Source organism: Pistacia vera, unplaced genomic scaffold (assembly GCF_008641045.1).
Source record: "Pistacia vera cultivar Batoury unplaced genomic scaffold, PisVer_v2 Contig570, whole genome shotgun sequence".
Lineage (NCBI taxonomy): Eukaryota > Viridiplantae > Streptophyta > Magnoliopsida > Sapindales > Anacardiaceae > Pistacia > Pistacia vera.
In genome coordinates, this window is record NW_022196413.1 from 1,359,588 (window position 1) to 1,377,492 (window position 17,905).

Sequence of the window (17,905 nt, forward strand, 5' to 3'; positions counted from 1 at the left end):
TAGACTGTGTAAAAGAAATTGAAGTTAAGGGGCATAGAGGAAAGGGAAGGGAAAGTATAGGTGGGTACTTAACAGGCGCATCCATAGCCAGTGGAAAAGAATATCCACTGTAGTATGCGCGTTTTTAAATTAACAGTCAAAACAAGAACAAAAACAAAAGAGAAATCTCCTCACCACACGCCTTTCACGTTGTAATGTCAGGAGTCCCACACAAAACAAACCAATCTAAAACCCTCACCCCACAACTCAAATTTTGCCACATGCACCAATAAATATTTACTCCTATCTCTACCTGGGTCTTGTTGATTAGATGAGGTGATACCCTTTTTCTTTTTCTTTTTTTTTCAATTTTACTCTTATCCTCCTTCACTCTTCTGTTCTGTTTTCTTTCGTCATCTCGCTGTGTAATAGTTTTTAAGAGAAGCATTGTTGCTTTCGGTTGCATTCAATTAACAAGTTATAGGATAGAATGATTTAGTAGTTGGAATCTCGTGTCTGGGTAATATAATTGATAGGAGATAAATATAGTAATTTTTAAGAGTTTGTGGGTTGGATTGTGAATACTAGTAGTGAAAGTGTAAAATTAAAAGAGAAATGTCGATACCTAAAGAGCCAGAGCAGGTGATGAAGATGAGAGGGGGATCAGTTTTGGGCAAACGAACCATTCTCAAGAGCGACCATTTTCCTGGCTGCCAAAACAAACGCTTAACCCCTCAGATCGATGGTGCTCCCAATTACCGTCAGGTTTCTTCCCTCCGCTTTTCTTTAATAATTGAAATAATAATGATTCGTGTTAATTGTTATTACAATTCTTTATCTGATAGCAAAATATCTGAGTTTGCATCTCATCGTTTTCTATCACGATTTTGCGGAATGCATTATTTACATGACGGGAATGGTGCGACGCTTAACTGATTTTCATACTTTCTTTAATTTTTTAGTTCGGGTTTAACGTTAAACCAAATAAATGATTTATTTCTATGTAATATATCAGAGATTTATTTCTATGTAATATATCAGTTTATTTCTCTGTTTAATTATTAGCCAAATTAAGTTAGTAAATAGGTAACAGAAAGTGTCTTTACTTATCCCCATAGGCTTGGTAAAACAGAACAATAACAGCAATGCTATGTTTGAGATCATGGAATTAGATCTCTGGAATTGAAAATATCACTTGAATTCCATCCAATTTCAGTTTTATAGCTCAATCCTATACCAGATGCAGTCGCAGGCTTTATTAACTTAACATTCAGTTTGAAGTACTGGGATTTGCTAGCGTTTATTGATACACTCTTTAAAGCTTTATAATGCATTAGTTAATCTGCATTGTGGTTTATGAGTTTCTTTACGTAGATCTTTTTGATGCAGATGCTGCTCATGCTTGATTAGTAGTGTGCTGCATCTCTTTAGATTGTTGATCTGTTTCATGAAGAAATAAATTCTCATACATATTTGTATTTTCTTTATTTGACTCTTTTATGGTTACTGTAGGCTGACTCATTACGTGTTCATGGTGTTGCGATTCCTACACTTGAAGGGATTCATAATGTTCTCAAGCATATTGGAGCCCAGAAAGAAGGAAAGAAAGTGCATGTTCTTTGGATTAGCCTTCGCGAGGAACCGGTAAAATTATTTGTTGCAATAATATCTATTTATGTTGATAAGTATATGATCATAATATTATGATTTAGTTGATATTTGGGCTTTGCATGACTGTGATAAAATAATTTCACTGATGATTAGTATATTGGAATTATTTTTTATGTTAATACAACATTATGTTCTTGAAACAGGTGGTGTACATTAATGGGCGTCCCTTCGTTTTGCGTGAGGCAGAGAGGCCCTTTTCCAACCTCGAGTATACGGTATTTAATTCTAAGGAAATTTGACAGCACATATTTACATAAATTCTTTTTTTTTTTTTTTCAATTATATACTTCTACATAAATTAGCATTCTAGCACTTGTGAATATGATGCTATTTTTTATATCTTAGTACCTAATGGGCAGCATATGTTTGCTTCTTGAGTGACTTTGTGATATTAATGTAAGAAACTAAACCAAGATAAAATAAAGCGTTGCATGATTTCTTTCATATGGTAATAATATATATTGAACTACTGTATGTGTTTGGAAACTTTGTCCTTGGCGTGCTACTTTCTTTTGGTAAATTATGGTATGATGGGACTTTTATGAGTATATGATGGTTGTGTTATTCGGGAAGATTTAGGGGATTTATGTTATGGAACATGCAGTCTAGCTAACCTTATGTTACACATATGCATATGCATGGACTTGCAAGCAAACCCATGTACTAAGGTCCACTAGTGATTATCATAGCTTACATTTCTTGCAAATCAGTTGTATCTTTTTGTTTTGAATCAGGGAATCAACCGGGCTAGGGTTGAGCAAATGGAAGCTCGATTGAAAGAAGATATCGTGATGGAAGCTGCAAGGTACTCTCATTGGTCCATGGCTGTCTTGGTCTTTTCTCTCACGAGTATTCATATTTGGCTTTCCCATCAGTTACTCTTGCTTTGCATAATCACAAATCTTATTTGCACATCTGACATAACAGATATGGAAATAAGATCCTTGTCACTGATGAACTGCCAGATGGTCAGATGGTGGACCAATGGGAACCAGTATCGAGTGATTCTGTGAAGACACCACTTGATGTATAGTCTTTTGAACTTGCTTTAGATTTTTGCAATGAGGAAACATGATTTATGTACCAATTTACTTATGGTTGCAAATTTGTCTCTTTGGTTCAGGTGTATGAGGAACTGCAGGTAGAAGGTTACCTTGTTGATTATGAACGTGTTCCTGTAACTGATGAAAAATCACCAAAAGAACAGGATTTTGATATCTTGGTGAGTTTTAATCATTAAGTCTTATTTTCACACTTATTTCTTAGTAATTTATAAGGCTTCTTTTTACTTCCATTAACTTACTGAAAAAAAATAAAAAAAATTATATAGCTTATTTGTTCATGTGAATTATGAGTTAACCTTTTGTGATTTTATTAACTATTTGCTCCCACATCTGGTGTCTACCTTTGGAAAAAAAAATGAAGATTCTATTCTCTTTGATATCTCTCACTCTCATTTTTGGCTTGATAAGTACCCATTCTTCTGATTATTTGAATGATCTGTTTGTAAGTGCATTATGGTTCTAATTTCTAATTTGCTGCAATTATATCCTCTGTGCATCATCTTGTTTGGTAATGTTTCTTTTAATTGTGGTATTCTTCTCATTACATCACTTGCATATTTGTCAAAAATTTTAACAACTCTAAATTGTTTCATTAGTTCTTGGGCTTTCAAGTAGTTCTGCTAAAGTGATGGAATATGACTGGCAGAATAATATTCCATAAATAATATGCCTGCTCTTTCATTGCATTTTAAGGTTGATAAAATTTCTCAAGCCGACATAAATACAGAGGTAATTTTTAACTGTCAAATGGGACGTGGACGAACTACAACAGGGATGGTGATTGCAACGTTGGTTTACCTCAACCGCATTGGAGCTTCTGGTAACTAATAACTTCCTTTACTCAAAAATACTAAAATTCTGGTAACCAATAACTTCCTTTATTAAAAAATACTACACATTTTTCTACTATCTCTATAATATTCCATTGCTGTTATCAACTTAAGACAACCCTAAAATTTTTTTACGTTACTTTAGGTTTATGTCTGGGTTGATTTCATTGTTTCTAAACTGATTTGTCAACTTTGCAGTTGGCATCTCTCATCACTTATATCAAAGCTATTTATTGTTCTCTACTAGTTAAGTTATTATTTTTTGCCACTATTTTCCTTAAGTCAGTGCCTGATATCAGTAGATGTTAGGCTTGATTCGAACATGGCATTGTGATTTCATCTTCAGATGATTTAGTAATTAGGTCTAACAGTTATAGTATCTTATTAGAGAGCAATACTATATAGGTATAGCAGATTGATTTCATTAATGATACTATATTCTAATGCAATATGTTCACATATTATAGGCATCCCTAGAACAAATTCAATTGGTCGTGTTTTTGATTCTGGTTCCAATATTCCTGAACATTTGCCAAACTCAGAGGAGGCAGTTCGTAGAGGAGAATATGTTGTCATTAGAAGCTTGATACGGGTTTTAGAGGTATATACTATTAGCTCTTGTTTCTCTTAGTTGGAAATTTATCATTTTCTTTGAGCTCTTGAATAAGTGAAATGGCCTTTAGGGTGGTGTCGAAGGCAAAAGACAAGTGGATAAAGTCATTGACAAGTGTGCCTCCATGCAGGTATGGCTCTCTAAGTACCCTAAACCGTTCAGGTATAGCTTCTAAGTTCTTGTTATTGTCAAATATGAAAGTTTCTTCCACGCAGTTTGTTTGCATAGTATGTTGGTACTACTTATATTTCAGGTTTGTTTTTAATTTCATTTTGCTGTTACTACCCCTTGAAGTGTTTCTTTAATTGAATTACAGAACCTGCGTGAAGCAATTGCCACTTATCGTAACAGTATTCTGCATCAACCAGATGAGATGAAGAGGGAGGCATCACTTTCATTTTTCGTGGAGTACTTGGAGAGATATTACTTTTTAATATGCTTTGCTGTATACATTCATTCAGAGAGAGCAGCCCTCCGTTCTAGTTCTTTTGGTCATAGCAGTTTTGTTGACTGGATGAAAGCAAGGCCTGAGCTATATAGCATTATCCGCAGGTACTTTTATAACTGAATAATATGTAAAAGTTTACCTTTCTGATCTAGATACAAACTCGTCCATTCACATGCGTTAACTCAATTTAACTGAACCTAGTCTTAATCAAAACTAGTTGGAGTCAATTACTTGTGTCTTTTCCTTTCATTCTGCCCCATTCTTTGCCATTAGTCTATAGTTGTCCAGAAATTCGATCTTTTGTACACTATGAAAACATAACATGTACTACTTTGTTTCTTCTTTTTGTACCTACCGCTTATTCAACTCACTCTTTAATACGAGAGCATCAATTGGTCTGTGTTGCACTTGATTAGTTTATCTCAATTGAACTTCTCCTAGCTTATACTTGATACATGCTACCTCTACTTTCTGCATCTGTATTCAATTCTTAAACTATCCTTAAAATTCTTGTAGATCTATCTTGACATTCTCAATTCAGGCATGTCAGCATTATTGGAATTTCAACATGCTTTTGATCCTCTGCCACATTTAAGAATTCATTGAGCTCTTATCAGTTCTTTTACTCTTTTTTACTTATTAAAATCACATCACCTCAGATCATGTTAGAAGTGTCACTATTGATGATAATCCAACGGTGATATTAGTTTTTTTTTTTGTTATCAATGAAAAATCAGAGCACATATTATCATCTTAGACAATGATCGTTGTTGTCTTGCATTTTGGGTAACTTCCTTTGCTGCAAATTTTGCTCTCTTATAGGTTGCTGAGGAGAGATCCAATGGGTGCTCTTGGGTATGCAAGTTTAAAGCCATCTGTGATGAAGATAGCTGAATCTGCTGATGGCCGCCCTCATGAAATGGATGTTGTTGCTGCTCTGAGAAATGGACAAGTACTTGGAAGCCAAACTGTTCTCAAAAGTGATCATTGTCCTGGTTGTCAAAATCCAAGTTTACCAGATCGAGTGGAGGGTGCACCTAACTTCAGACAAGTTCCTGGGTTTTCAGTTTATGGCGTTGCAAATCCAACTATTGATGGCATTCGATCTGTCATTAGGAGGATTGGCAACTCTAAAGGCTGTTGCCCAGTTTTCTGGCATAATATGAGAGAAGAACCTGTTATCTACATCAATGGGAAACCATTTGTTCTCCGTGAAGTTGAAAGACCTTACAAAAATATGCTGGAGTACACGGTATAATACTATTTTTTTTTTGTTATATATCTAAATTTTGTTGAATTGGAAAGTGCAAATGATGTGCTCTAGCCTTAGTGTGGACTTTGCTTTTTAGCTTCCATCTACATTACAGTATGATGGCACCAGATGTTACAAAAAAGTGATTCTATCGTTGCCCAATACATGATAGAAATTTGTCTTTGAAGCCAGACCTAGCCCTTATTTAGTCAATGTGTTTTCTGAAAATGCAAAATGCATAGCCTTCTCACAGAATGGTGCCCAGATGCATTTACATTTTTGGTGCAGCAAAACAAAGACTTTGTATGACTGCACTCAAATTTTCTATCTAATTCTCTGCATACTCACACAAGGCACACTAGCCATGTTACAGATGCAGCACCAACAATAATCTTCTGTAACCAGGAAAAGTACAAGAAAGGATACATAAGTTATTAGTGTGAATGTTTGTGTTACTGCCATATCACAAATTTCACTATATTTCCATCATGTGTTTAGCAGATATTGAATGAGCATTTTAACTGAAGTTATATCACATTAAGGATATCTTGAAGTATTTTGGCTATGACCTAAAAAAATTGAACAAGTTTGGCTTCTAACATGGCAATTCATGGTTCCTTTTTTGAGTGTATTGTTATTTTTTTCCCTTTTCCCCCAAAGATGTTCTGAATCTTCCCCCTCATCCTTTTCAGCCCTAATTGGTGAAGTTGAAATTATGATATCTACATTCAGGGAATTGATCGCGAGAGAGTGGAGAGAATGGAAGCTCGACTAAAAGAAGATATTCTGCGAGAAGCTGAACGTTATGGTGGTGCTATAATGGTTATTCATGAAACGGATGATGGGCAAATATTCGATGCTTGGGAACATGTGAGTTTTGACTCTGTTCAGACACCGCTTGAGGTATTCAAATGCTTAGAGGATGATGGTTTTCCCATTAAGTATGCACGTGTGCCAATCACTGATGGTAAAGCTCCCAAGACTTCGGACTTTGACACATTGGCAATGAACATTGCTTCTGCTTCTAAGGATACCGCTTTTGTTTTCAATTGCCAGGTTAAAGCATTTACATTCTAATTAAGACTTAATTGTAAATTTGCGTCGAGGTGTTCATTATGTTCTATGTATTTGTCGGGTGTGCCTGTGTGTTTTTATTCTTATCTGTATTTTCTCTGTTTATTTATTTCATTTTCACAGATGGGTAGAGGAAGAACAACTACTGGTACTGTTATTGCATGCCTTCTGAAGCTTCGTATTGATCATGGGAGACCTATTAAAGTTTTACTTGATGATATGGTCCATGAAGAATTGGATAGTGGTAGCTCAAGTGGTGAAGAAACTGGAGGCAATGGTGCTGCATCAACCTCCAGGACCACAAAAGTAAGAACTGAAATAGATGAAGGCCATGCATTCGGCATGGATGATATCCTGCTTTTGTGGAAGATAACAAGATTATTTGATAATGGAGTGGAATGCCGTGAGGCCTTAGATTCTATTATCGATAGATGTTCTGCTTTGCAGAACATACGCGAAGCCGTCCTGCATTATAGGAAGATATTCAATCAACAGCATGTTGAGCCAAGGGTTAGAAGGGTAGCATTGAACCGTGGTGCTGAGTACTTGGAGCGATACTTCCGTTTAATTGCCTTTGCTGCATATCTTGGAAGTGAATCATTTGATGGGTTTTGTGGACAAGGAGAATCAAAGATGACTTTCAAAACTTGGTTGCGTCAAAGACCAGAGGTCCAAGCAATGAAATGGAGCATAAGATTGAGACCAGGGCGATTTTTCACTGTCCCTGTAATTCCTCTTCTCCTTACTAACATAGGAACTTGAGGGCTAAATAACACATAACTTCTCAAACGTTGTTAACTTTTTCTTTCATTACTTGGAAGTGCTTGCATAATGAACTTCAATTTTTGAATGCAGGAGGAACTGAGAGCACCACATGAATCTCAGCATGGAGATGCAGTGATGGAGGCCATTGTAAAGAACCGTAATGGCTCTGTCTTGGGTAAAGGTTCAATACTGAAAATGTATTTCTTTCCAGGTCAGAGAACTTCCAGCCACATACAAATTCATGGTGCACCGCATGTTTACAAGGTATTTTTCTGTGGGGTTATATATATAATGAAAGGCTAATAGTTTTTGCTTAGATTGACATGACATAAATGATGCTATAAAATTAAATCCAACCTCCGAAAGATCCAAATGATATGCTATAAATGGTGCTATCAGTCTCTAAATTGTTATACATCTTGTGCATGTTCTTCGATGAAAGAGAACTATCATAAACTAAATGAGATGCTGCACTTCGAATTTCACATTGGAAACTAGAATTGCTAATGTATTTGATGGATTCACAATAGTTTTTCTGAGGTTCTGTATATGCTTGCCTGATGATGGGTTAGAGGTCCATTTTGGCTATCATTTGATTGTCTGGTTAAAGTAATCTATATGGTTACGTGCTAGTTTGCTTAATTCAGAATCTTAAATTCGTATGATGCACAAGTCCACTTGAACATACATAAAGACCTTATGAATCGGTTTTTGAGAGAGGAAGTTGGTATGATAAAAGATTTGCGAATTTTTGAAGCTCAAAACTTTTGTTTGCTTCAGGTGGATGGATGCCCTGTGTATAGTATGGCAACTCCAACAATTACTGCTGCTAAAGAGATGTTGGCATATTTAGGTGCCAAGCCCAAAGCTGAAGGATCAATTTCTCAGAAAGTGGTATTGACTGATCTGAGAGAGGAGGCGGTTGTTTACATTAATGGCACACCATTTGTCCTCAGGGAGCTTAACAAACCTGTTGATACGCTCAAGCACGTGGGAATTACTGGCCCAGTGGTTGTCATCATTGACATGTCTCTTATCTGTGAATAGTAGTTAGCCAGCTAAGAATGTTTCTCAACTTCCTTTTTTTTGTACTATTTTTCAGGTAGAACACCTGGAGGCACGGTTAAAAGAAGATATATTATCTGAGATCAGACTTTCTGGTGGTCGAATGCTTTTACATCGTGAAGAATATATTCCAGAAATAAATCAGTCCAGTGTCATAGGATACTGGGAAAACATCTTTGTGGATGATGTGAAAACACCTGCTGAAGTATATGCTGCTCTAAAAGATGACGGATATATTATAACATATAGAAGGATACCGTTAACTAGAGAGAGGGATGCTTTAGCTTCTGATGTTGATGCTATCCAGTACTGTAGAGATGAGTAAGTATCCGTAACTGAACTGTACACCATCAGTAATGTGTCTTTATTTCATACTTTTAACCATAATCACTTGACTTAAAAGCTTTAATGTTATTGGTTAATGTTCGACAACATTTGAGTTCTAACATGCTCCATACTGTGCTCGTGCATATGACTACTGAAAGTTACTTTTTCTTAAAAGTTCTTAATGACATTGAATTACTTTTTGTCTTCTTGAATCAAACTAAATGTCCTTTATTTTTTTCTCTTTTTTTCTCTTTTTTTTTTTTTTTTAATTTTAAGAGTTTCATAACATAATACTTATGAAAGTATGTTGGGGGAACTCTTTTAAGGATTTGTGGGGATGCTGATATTTTTTCTTTGATTGGTACACATTCATGATTTAGCAAGTATAGAGATTTCTTTTAGCATTCTTCTTGATATGTTCCTTTTTGAAAAAAGTTATTGATGTTTGAATGATGTTGTATACTAAAACTACGTTTGTTTATAGCTCTGCAGGGTGTTACCTTTTTGTGTCACACACAGGGTTTGGAGGAGTTGCATATGCAATGGCAATTCTTTGTCTTAGACTTGATGCTGAGGAAAAGTTAGCATCAAAGGTTCCACAAGGTCCACATCTTTTTCCAGCATATGAGGAGAACTTACCTTCCCGGGCATCTGATAAAGAAGCACTTAGGATGGGTGATTACCGTGACATATTAAGCCTTACAAGAGTTCTTGTCTATGGTCCACAGAGCAAAGCAGACGTTGACATTGTTATTGACCGGTATGTATCTCAAAAGAGAGAAAAAAAAAAAGTGTTATGGGTGATGTAATGTAAAGGAGATTAGTTATAGCATGTTGTGGGTGTTTTGTTATTGATTCTTCTTTTTATTTTATTTCTTTTCTTTTTCTTGATTGAGGATAACAATAATCTTATAACTATAGGTTATTGTCTCGGGTGATTATGCATGTAATATATAGTCTCTCCATTTTGTTTGGGAAAGTGAGTCTCTTTGGAGTTGATGGTGCTGAGTTTGTTCCTTCTTTTTATAGATGTGCAGGTGCGGGGCATTTACGAGATGATATTCTATATTTCAGTGAAGAACTGCAGAAGTTTCCCAATGATGATGATGAACAACGAGGGTACATCATGGATATGGGTATCAAGGCCTTAAGGTTAGTTTGCATGCCTCAACAATTAGATATTACATACCATCAATTTTTTTTATTTGTTTTAATCGTCTGCTCTTTCTAGTGTAATTCTGACTTGATCGTTCTTTATTTTGATCTATCAATTTTTATTTTTTTTTCCTCTTATGATTACAATATATAATGTGTGTCTGAGTTAAGCAAAAGCATGTTTTTTCTGGTATATGTAAGCAGTTGGTTGTGTGGATTTGCAGGCGGTACTTTTTCCTAATAACATTCAGGTCGTACCTCTACTGCACATCCCCAGCAGAGACAAAATTCAAATCATGGATGGATGGGAGGCCTGAACTTGGACATCTCTGTAATAACCTTAGGATTGATAAATGAACTTGGAGATATAGTAATGTGATGTTGTTCAAAATTCAAATGTATTTATTGTACAGTTTGGCTTAGTATTTTAAATCTCCATTTTTAGCCTCTCTCCCTGTCCCTCTCCCTTTTCCGTGCATGCATACCGGGCCTCTTAGTGTCAATAACAATGAGCTTGATTGTGGCCAGGTCAGGTCCATTTTTATTAGGCTCAGACGGATGTCAACTTGATGCCTAGCCCTGGATCGTTTTGACTGTTAAATGTAAGTGCCACTACGATGGGAACGTTCCAAATCAACTCGAAGTTACAACACTTCTATATTTAATATTTCGTAAAATGTAATCCCATTTTGTTTATTGTCGCAATATTTCTAATACTGCATTCTTTGACAATTAAAAGTTAATTAATTGGTAAAAATAAGAAACGCATTCAGTTTCGATAATAATCCTGAAATGATTTAACTATATTCATTCTCTTATGTTTAAGTATTAATGGTGATATAGTATACTATTTCATTCAAAGAAACTCTTTGGTCCTATGTGACGCACTATATTATCTGTATATTTGTTTTAACTGATTATATGAAGAAAAGGGAAAAAATAAGTTCATAAATGTTGGGCATATATTTAAATAAACAGAGTTATCTTCTTAACTCTTAAGTATGATTCAACTGATTATCTGAAGAAAAGGAAAAAGTAAGTCCATAAATGGTGTGCATATATTTAAATAGACAGAGTTATCTTCTTAAGTATGATCACCTCACGACAGGGCGGACCAACAATGAAACTTTAGGAGATCAAAAATTAAAGTAATAATTAACATAAATAAAAATAAACATAAATATTTGTATTAATAAAATTCTCATTAACTAATATATTTACAATTGTTCTCGATGAGATTTCATCTTTTGAAAATATTGTATAATGACTTCATTATTAATACTATCAAATACATTCTTCTCTTTATACACAACTAAATTATCATTCAAACATTAATTACTCATTCTACTTTGCAAACGATTTTTCACAATATTCATTGTTGAAAATGCTCTCTCTACGCTAACAGTGACAACTAGTAAAATCAATACTAATTTTATTAACAAATAAACTAATGAAAGATCTCCAATCTTATTCAATTTCATAAATTTGACATTAGAGTGTACATCCAAAATATAAATATCAAATTGATAATCAAGTGTTATGAGTTCTAAATTAGAAAAATATTATGGATAAAGTTCAGCAAGATACATCAATTTTTTCTTATCAAAAGCAACAAAATTTTCATTTAGACATAAGCATATCAAACAAATAAGTAATTTAGTGTTTACCTCAGTGAAATGATTATTCAACTCTTGAAGTTAAATATATAGGACACTATAAAATACTTCAATATGATAGTGATACAAGTTTGTGATACCTTTAGTCTTCCGTTGTGATCACCCTTGAATAAAAAACTTGTCATCCATATTTGGAATATCAATACATGTTTGGTAAAAAAAGAACAAACTTTGCTAAGTAAATTCTCTCATCCACTATCCCTCGTTAATTATAAAGCTTGCTTACGCACTTTAACCATATGCATAACATTTACAATATCTTAATCTCTTCTTTGTAATGCTTGAGAAAATTTATTTGTAAAGTTAAGTAAATCTTTCATCATAAATAGACTAAACACAAAATTAAGAAAATTTATTTGTAAAGTTAAGTAAATCTTTCATCATAAATAGACTAAACACAAAATTAAATGGTTGCATAAATTTTAATATATTATTAGAGAAAAATAGAGATTATAGAGATGAAGTGAGGCATGCTCGACAAGAGAAAAAGTTGAGATTGGGGAAAAAATAGGAAAAGATATTATCATTTTTAATTAATTTAATTTACTGTAATTTAGTTTTTTTATGAGGTAAAATCGAAAAAATTTAAAAAACAAAATCCAAGTGGGGTCACTCGACCCCACGTGACCCCATGTGGGTCCGCCCCTGCCTCACGACACTGTAGTACATTAACTTTGTAGTTTGTAGTAAGCAAACGAATGACTTAAATATACCTAAACTCCATTTGCGAATTTTCCTCTCAATGCAAATATCCTTTCAACGTAACAAAGAAGATTTTACAGATAAAAGCGGTTGTGCTGTTTCAGATTGATCCTTCATTTTAGGAACTAAGAGACGAGTCAGTCACTGGAAAAGTGCTGGAGAGATTCGCTCTCCTGAATCTACTCTGAATAAAACAACTCGAATCTAATAGTAAAAAGTTTTTTTTACTCTTTCTTCTTTCATATGATTAAAGATAATGGAAGGTAGCTCTCATGAAGTGCAAATATTTCAAACACTTGGTTAATAGTTTTTTGAAAATCTCATAATAATCAATGAAGATTAATGTTAGTCGGTGTTTCCGCCTTCTTATTCAACGAATAGAGAGTCAGAGGGTGAGTGAATTTTCTCCTTCATATTTTTATATTTAATTATTGTTTGGTGACTTGTAGCATGTGTTTAGTCGTTGAAAACGGAAACCCCAAGGAGAGGGAAACGACGTACGACCTTAAACGTTAACATGCTGGATGTAGAGGCTTTTATTCTAAGCTGTTGAGAATCTCGAAAACTTAAACTCAGTTTTAAGAATGAAAGTTTTTATAAAAAAGAAAAAGTAATTCCGGGTTTTTTTTGGATTGTTGGAGCCATTCTTTCCTATATTCGCAGGCAACTTGAGCTTTATTTTATTCTAAATATTACATTAACATAATCTAATTTCGTTCATCAACATTAAAGCAAAGCAGAGGTAGAGAATTAATACATGTGGTGATTAATTACCTGTTTTCAATGGGTTGTTAGTGAGATTGAGTAAGCTATTTCGATTCTATTCTTTGATTTGGTTTTCATTTTTAATATACATTTTTAAGAATAATTTGCGAGCTACGTTAATCGAGTGATGTGGAGGTAACTTCTTTATGTTATTTTATTTATTTTTAAATTGAGCTTGTGATTTCTAATCCCAATGAGTGCAATAATTACAAATCTTCAGATTTGAAATGCGTCCAATTGTTTTGTGATCCCTGCAAATAGAACAAGAGAGCAACCTAACAACAGAAGCCAAGAGAGGGTTGTTCTGGAACTCGTTTAAAGGAAGAAGAGAACTCCTGAGCAAGTGACGTATAGAAAACAATGGCAATGGAGTTACCTGGACTTAGCTCATTATCTCCAAGGATGCCATCACCATCGCCCGATAAAAAGGTGTTGTTAACTTCCTCATTCTTGGGTAGTAAAGTGGGCGCCGGGCAGCCCAACAGCGTCATATCAGGTGTTCAGTTACGGAAGTTGAACATTCCCACGAAAAGATGTGCCACAATTACGAAACGATTCTCGGTTAATTCTATTCTTGCAGATGTTGCCAAAGATTTCATGGTAACTTCCACCCCTGCGTTTTTGGATCAACAGCTATCTCATTGAAATTGGAATTTAGTTTTCTCTGTGCTCATAGTTTATATATTGTTTTTGTGTCATTACAGTTATATATGCGTTTCTTTGTGATTATGACCTTGCAATGCAGAGTTACCAGGCACCAGTACTTGCTAAACAGGAAGCAGACCCCAAGACTGTGGCCTCCATCATATTAGGTGGTGGAGCCGGGACACGACTTTTTCCACTTACTGGAAGAAGAGCTAAGCCGGCCGTAAGCTAACTCTTAACTACTACATGCTTCTTTTAAGATTAGAATGACTCCAATTGCCTCTTAACCATTTCACTTTTTTGGCTGGATCTTTTATGTGATGTTTTAGGTACCAATTGGGGGATGTTATAGACTGATAGATGTCCCCATGAGTAATTGTATCAACAGTGGAATTAACAAGATATATATCCTTACCCAGTTCAATTCTCAATCTCTCAACCGACACATTGCTCGAACATATAATTTGGGAAATGGTGTGAATTTTGGTGATGGTTTTGTGGAGGTATGTTGAATCGCACTCATACTTGAGATGATAGTCAAATGTTATATACCACTAAAAACTTCTCATTTGACTGGGTTAGATACTGTCATCTACTACTATTCTTCTGATTCCGATTCTGCTTCACTGATGGTAATAGGTATTAGCAGCCACCCAAACGCCAGGTGAATCAGGGAAGAAGTGGTTTCAGGGTACAGCAGATGCTGTAAGACAGTTCATCTGGTTGTTTGAGGCATGTAAATTAATTCTTCTTGAATCCATGACCTATTTGCTGATGCACAGGAATAAATATATGTGAAAATTGCTATTTGATTAGAGATGTCTTTATTTAATTATCCAGACGGAAAGTCGGAAAGACATCTATGGATATGATGTTATCAACATTGATGGCATAATTGTGGTTTTGTTTGTAGGATGCTAAGCATAGGAACCTTGAGAACATTCTCATTTTGTCGGGTGATCATCTCTATCGAATGGATTATATGGACTTTGTGCAGGTTAACCATAGCTGCTAACTCAGTTATTTCTCTGCCCTATTATTTCCATCTTTTATGTAAAATTTTCTTTTTTACTTTTGTTTTGAAAAACATGATCTCTGTTCGCAGCATCACATTGATTCAGGTGCTGATATATCAGTTTCTTGTCTTCCCGTAGATAACAGGTAATTAATTATTTATATATCATAATAGACCCAATTTTGATTGAGCATGTACCAATAGCTTGCAAAAGAGTGCAATCCGTCCTAGAAAGATATAATTGCTTTTCAATTACTTGGTTGAAGTTCCTTTTAATGTCTTCTTTCCTGCAGTCGTGCCTCGGATTTTGGGTTGGTGAAGATTGATGAAACAGGAAGGATCAGGCAGTTTCTAGAGAAACCCAAGGGTGAAAGTTTGAGATCTATGGTTGTTAACCTGTCCACTTTTCCTTAAATTAACATCTAAAGAAATCCGTTACTGAATGAGTAGTCCATGGAAACTAGATTGAAGCTGATTGAAATTTTTTTTTTTTTGTCTCAGCAAGTAGACACCACTATTCTAGGACTATCAGCTCAAGAAGCAAAGAATACCCCATACATTGCATCAATGGGTGTATATCTGTTCAAGACAGAAGTTCTATTGAAGCTTCTGAGGTTTTTTTACATTTTTTGCCAAGTTTTAGTGATGACATGTAGTATCCACACATTTTTATCTTGTATGTTTTTCCTTGCTTTAATAGTTAGCAGAAACATAAGCAGAGTTATTATGAAGGTTAAATGATTTTTTTTTGTCATTGAATATAAGTGGACTGCTGACAGGAATAATGCCTATTTCTCTTAAATTTATTTTTTCTTCTACAGGTGGCATTATCCAGAGGCCAATGATTTTGGGTCAGAAGTAATTCCGATGGCTGCAAAAGATTTTAATGTTCAGGTAGAATCTTGAATCTAGCAGAAGTTTTAATTAATTAATAATTTGATGATGAGAATAGGATGATTTGACATGTATGCATGTACTAGTTTGCATTGAGCTCCCGTTTCCTATTATTATAACAGAAAGCATCTCAAGCACTTTTATATCTTTCCTTTCATGATAGGCGTATCTATACAATGGCTACTGGGAAGATATCGGGACTATTAAATCCTTCTTTGATGCAAATTTATCCTTGACTGATCAGGTAGTTCTTTTACATTCTCTGCCAGTTGTCTTTTCTTGTCTAAAACAAGTTAGTATGATGCTTTTATTCTCTTTTTTCTGAAGCCTCCCAAGTTCCAATTCTTTGATCCATCCAAACCAATTTTCACATCTCCTCGTTTTCTACCTCCAACAAAAATAGAGAAATGCCAGGTATAATTTCAACTTAGTACCATACCGTTTAAGATGTTATGGCGCCACAGGTCGAGAGTCTCGAGACCTTATAACCCCTGTTTGTTATTACAGGTTAAAGATTCTATAGTTTCGCATGGGTGCTTTTTGAGGGAGTGCAGTGTGGAACATTCCATTGTGGGGATTCGTTCAAGACTGGAGTATGGTGTGGAGCTAAAGGTAACCTTTATTCCTTGTTCTCTTTCATCATTTCTATTATTCAGAGGACAGCAATATCTATCTAGATCTTGTTCAATTCATTAAAAGTTCTGAATTTGCTTATACTTGTATTAAATTTTTTGAAGTGTGGTCGTCCTTCAAGAGTCAAAAGTAGTTTGTTTAGTCCATTGAATCCAATTGGTAGAGGATTACTGCTTGCTTCTTTGGTATCATATTTTACGGTTACATCTAACAGGATACCATGATGATGGGTGCTGACTATTACCAAACTGAGGTGGAAATAGCAGCTCTTTTGGCACAAGGCAAAGTTCCAGTTGGCATTGGAAGAGATACCAAAATTACGTTAAGTTTCTTTCACTTAAAAATCAACAAGGCATTTCCCTATAATATTTAGTGTAAAATGAAAAAAGAAAAATCAATTAAAGTAAACGAGAAATCCTAAACATGAAAGTCATGATCACACATTAATCATATGATTTCGAATCTCTCTTTGATACAGGAATTGTATAATTGACAAGAATGCAAGAATTGGAAAGAATGTGATAATTGCAAACAAGGATGTAAGTTATAAAATTTTCTTTATTTGTTCCCCTCTAGTTATCGTTCATCCAGTTAAAACTCAAAATTAAATCATTACGTTGTATGAGCAGAAGGTGGAAGAGGCAGAGAGACCATCTGAAGGATTCTACATTCGATCTGGAATTACAGTAGTATTGAAAAATTCAACAATAAAAGATGGGACGATCATTTAAGATAATTGAACAAAGATATGGCAATGAGGAACATCAGGGGTGCATAGATATGTATATATCACCACTTCATTCTGTGGAGGACTGGGTTATGGAACTTTTAGAAAAGCAAATGAAATTTCTCCAAATTCTTCCTCTGGATTTTGCCATGTGAATTTTTGAGTTAAGAAAATCTATCAATAATCACTTATGTTATCTCTCTTAAGTTTTCAAGCTAAATCAACATGATCATTTTTCTTGATTGATTGGATATTTGCCTTATAAATTACAAACTCGGCAAATTTTATTTTATGGGTGCGAGTGCGTTTGTTTTACTTTTTAGAATAGCATTCTATAATAGAATACTATTTAATGATGTTTTACTTTTTAGAATAGCATTCTATAATAGAATACTATTTAATGAAATCGGATAGGATCTTGATAATGTGTTTTGGAAAATATTTTCTGAAAACACTTAGATTCCTTTTTAACCCCTTATATTTGCTAATTTAACTAAACACCCCTCACAATAAAAAGTTTTTAAATTACCAAAAACACCCCACTCACCCAATAATTACGGGCAATTGGCCACCACTGTCAGACGGTGGTCGAAAGTTACTAGAAT

General features: G+C 34.6%; 2 protein-coding genes across 3 annotated transcripts; both read left to right on the top strand.

Annotated features, from left to right (window-relative positions):
- Positions 1-208: 208 nt before the first annotated feature.
- Positions 209-10,690, top strand: LOC116108942 (paladin). Of its 2 annotated transcripts, XM_031395176.1 has the most exons (19): positions 212-744; positions 1,492-1,623; positions 1,794-1,865; positions 2,385-2,455; positions 2,578-2,677; positions 2,774-2,872; positions 3,408-3,534; positions 4,012-4,145; positions 4,228-4,287; positions 4,474-4,709; positions 5,428-5,857; positions 6,590-6,913; positions 7,055-7,657; positions 7,787-7,960; positions 8,477-8,707; positions 8,799-9,082; positions 9,573-9,848; positions 10,118-10,240; positions 10,468-10,690. In XM_031395176.1, the coding sequence occupies exons 1-19, from the start codon at positions 595-597 to the stop codon at positions 10,598-10,600; spliced, it is 3,759 nt and encodes a 1,252-aa protein (XP_031251036.1). In that variant the 5' UTR covers positions 212-594; the 3' UTR covers positions 10,601-10,690. The 2 variants fall into 2 exon arrangements, with proteins under 2 accessions (XP_031251037.1, XP_031251036.1); XM_031395177.1 differs by lacking the exon at positions 8,477-8,707 and having other exon boundaries at positions 209-744.
- Positions 10,691-13,367: 2,677 nt separating this feature from the next.
- Positions 13,368-17,384, top strand: LOC116109034 (glucose-1-phosphate adenylyltransferase large subunit 1-like). Its single transcript, XM_031395288.1, has 16 exons — positions 13,368-13,425; positions 13,607-13,986; positions 14,132-14,254; positions 14,361-14,534; positions 14,671-14,763; positions 14,945-15,028; positions 15,137-15,192; positions 15,340-15,433; positions 15,548-15,660; positions 15,868-15,940; positions 16,104-16,184; positions 16,268-16,354; positions 16,448-16,552; positions 16,788-16,894; positions 17,052-17,112; positions 17,203-17,384. The coding sequence occupies exons 2-16, from the start codon at positions 13,747-13,749 to the stop codon at positions 17,302-17,304; spliced, it is 1,593 nt and encodes a 530-aa protein (XP_031251148.1). The 5' UTR covers positions 13,368-13,425; positions 13,607-13,746; the 3' UTR covers positions 17,305-17,384.
- The last annotated feature ends 521 nt before the right edge of the window (positions 17,385-17,905 follow it).